The sequence below is a fragment of the Aptenodytes forsteri genome, unplaced genomic scaffold (genome assembly GCF_000699145.1).
Source record: "Aptenodytes forsteri isolate BGI_AS27 unplaced genomic scaffold, ASM69914v1 Scaffold137, whole genome shotgun sequence".
Classification (NCBI taxonomy): domain Eukaryota; kingdom Metazoa; phylum Chordata; class Aves; order Sphenisciformes; family Spheniscidae; genus Aptenodytes; species Aptenodytes forsteri.
This window is the reverse complement of record NW_008796221.1, coordinates 2669980-2672374: the sequence shown is the minus strand read 5'-3', so window position 1 is coordinate 2672374 and position 2395 is coordinate 2669980. Positions and strand designations below refer to the sequence as shown.

Sequence of the window (2395 nt, the reverse complement as noted above, 5' to 3'; positions counted from 1 at the left end):
CGGCCCATCGATCCAGCCTGTCCAGGTCCCTCTGCAGAGCCTTCCTACCCTCGAGCAGATCAACACTCCCACCCAACTTGTTGTCGTCTGCAAACTTGCTGAGGGTGCACTCGATCCCCTCATCCAGATCATTGGTAAAGATATTGAACAAGACCGGCCCCAAAACTGAGCCCTGGGGAACACCGCTCGTGACCGGCCGCCAACTGGATGTAACTCCATTCACCACAACTCTCTGGGCCCGGCCGTCCAGCCAGTTTTTTACCCAGCGAAGAGTTGTTCTGGGTCATAAATTCTGTCAAATATACATCATGATACAGTAGCCTGTAATAAGACTTTTCAAGTTTTTCCCCCAAAGTTATTCACTGCAGTGTCTTCCAAGCTGGTTAGATGGCAGATAATTTTGCTTAACATATTTGATTATTTATTTCTTTATTTTAGATGTTCGATGTGACTGAAGGGGCTCTTGGAAGCGTAAGTCCTACACACAATTTTGAACCTCCTCATTATGATGGCATTGAAGCACTTGCTATTATGGGAGACAACCTTTTTAGTGGATCCAGAGACAATGGAATTAAGAAATGGGATTTGGCTCAAAAAGACCTTCTTCAGGTAATGGAAAAAATCACGCAGCTAATGTGACAGTCATGCTGTAGAACTGTTTTCAGGCTGTGTAAATGTTCAGGCTCATACAATGACTATTCACTTAGATACTGATGTTTTTAATAGGGAAGGCACAGAGCACTGACTAAGAAAGAAATCGATGATGTACTTGATCTTTATGCTAAAAAAGTTGCTTTTCTTTTCAGTGTATGTAGCATCAGGAAATTCTGATGAAGTGGTTAGCCCTCTCTTTTAACTCTGAGTATGTGGGTTTTGGTTTTTTTGCTTTGGAATGAAGGCAGCACTTGCCTCCTCTATAGAATCATAGAATAATTTGGGTTGGAAGGGACCTCTAAATGTCATCTAGTCCAACCCCCCTGCCGTATGATTGGAACCACTGGATATCATCCTTGTCATTGACAAGTTGGTAAATTTTGGACTGGGAACTCGTTAATGACAAAAAAATGCTTTAGATCAGGCTACAGAATGTTTTTCTTGTGAAGAGGGTTTACAGCCTACCTCGCTCCACCCAGTCTTTTTTCTAAAAAGTTTACTCCTTAGATCTCCATTCATCTTGTTATACAATGCATGTGTTATGTAATGTATACTACACACACATAATAATCTGTTTGCTGTTAGAACACATTTGCTGTAAGTTTTTATTGTTTAAAAAAAAAGGGGGGGAGGGGGCGGCAAAAAGGATCTCAAATCCAGGGAAACTTTGAAGTTCATTGTAATTTGTCTGACATGGAGAACTTTGATTTTTAGCTAATTGCTATAAGCCAGTCTCTTCTTTTAGGTCTTATGAGAGGTTGTTGAGGTAGAGATACAATTATTTAAGTTGAGACTGTGTGAGAAATGGAAGGCAGAAAAACAAATGCCAGAAGATACTGCTGTTTTTGCAAAGGTTTGGTTAGATACTGATAGTTTAATAATTTTTGGAGGGAGGAGGAGCATGTCTTTTATGTGCATTTAATGTGCAGACTGATAGCAAGGAAACAAACAGAATATTAAAGTTTTGGGACATGAGAGAATAATGGACTGGTCAACTTAAGAAGAAAATGTCTACATAGGCATACTTAGTATTCCATAAATATACAATCTTTCTTGACCTTCTTTCAAAATTGTCCAATTGGGTGCCGGTTCCTTTTCAGAATACTACTAAGACTTCACAGTTAAAATAAGGATTAAGAAATGCAGCTTCTTACAGAAAATCTTCACTTGGTCATATTGGGACATCTACCCTCATTATCTGTCTGTCTAGGGAAATGTACTAAGCAGCTTGTTAGCAAAAACAGGACGATAGCAGGAACACGAAAGATTTTTGTATTCTCAGGATGGCTTTAATAAAGTTGTAAGAAGCGTCTTCACTCTTGCATTTTAGGCTCATTAAAATATTATGCAATGTGCATTTTTGCCATTGCAATTAATTTTAACATCAGAAAGAATACAGGAGTGGGGGTGAAGTAGTATGTAACAGTGGACTAGTTGTATTCTTATTCTTATTTTCCTTTTGGTATATGTGCATTTCATAATTTCTGTACTTCATGTTCCCCTATTTGTTGATTTGCAAAGTAGAACTTAATAAAAATGATCTCACGATTCCTTCTTTTTTATTTCTACAAAATGTTGTGTGTTTTTTCAAGGAGGTGAGACTAAAGGCATTTGACAAAACAATAGAAATAATTTTTATTCACTGCCTTTTTAGGGAACAAAGAAAAGTGCTGTTACTTTTGCTAATCATAGAATCATTAAGGTTGGAAAGGACCTCTAAGATCATTGAGTCCAACTGTCA

The 2395-nt window shown here is 38.2% G+C and overlaps 1 protein-coding gene across 1 annotated transcript in view; it reads left to right on the top strand.

Annotated features, from left to right (window-relative positions):
• Window positions 1-2395, top strand: part of KIF21A (kinesin family member 21A) — a 79532-nt gene that overhangs the window by 71834 nt on the left and 5303 nt on the right. The window contains exon 38 of the mRNA XM_009289024.2: window positions 439-609. Coding sequence (XP_009287299.1) covers window positions 439-609 — 171 coding nt within the window. The remainder of the gene's footprint in view (window positions 1-438; window positions 610-2395) is intronic.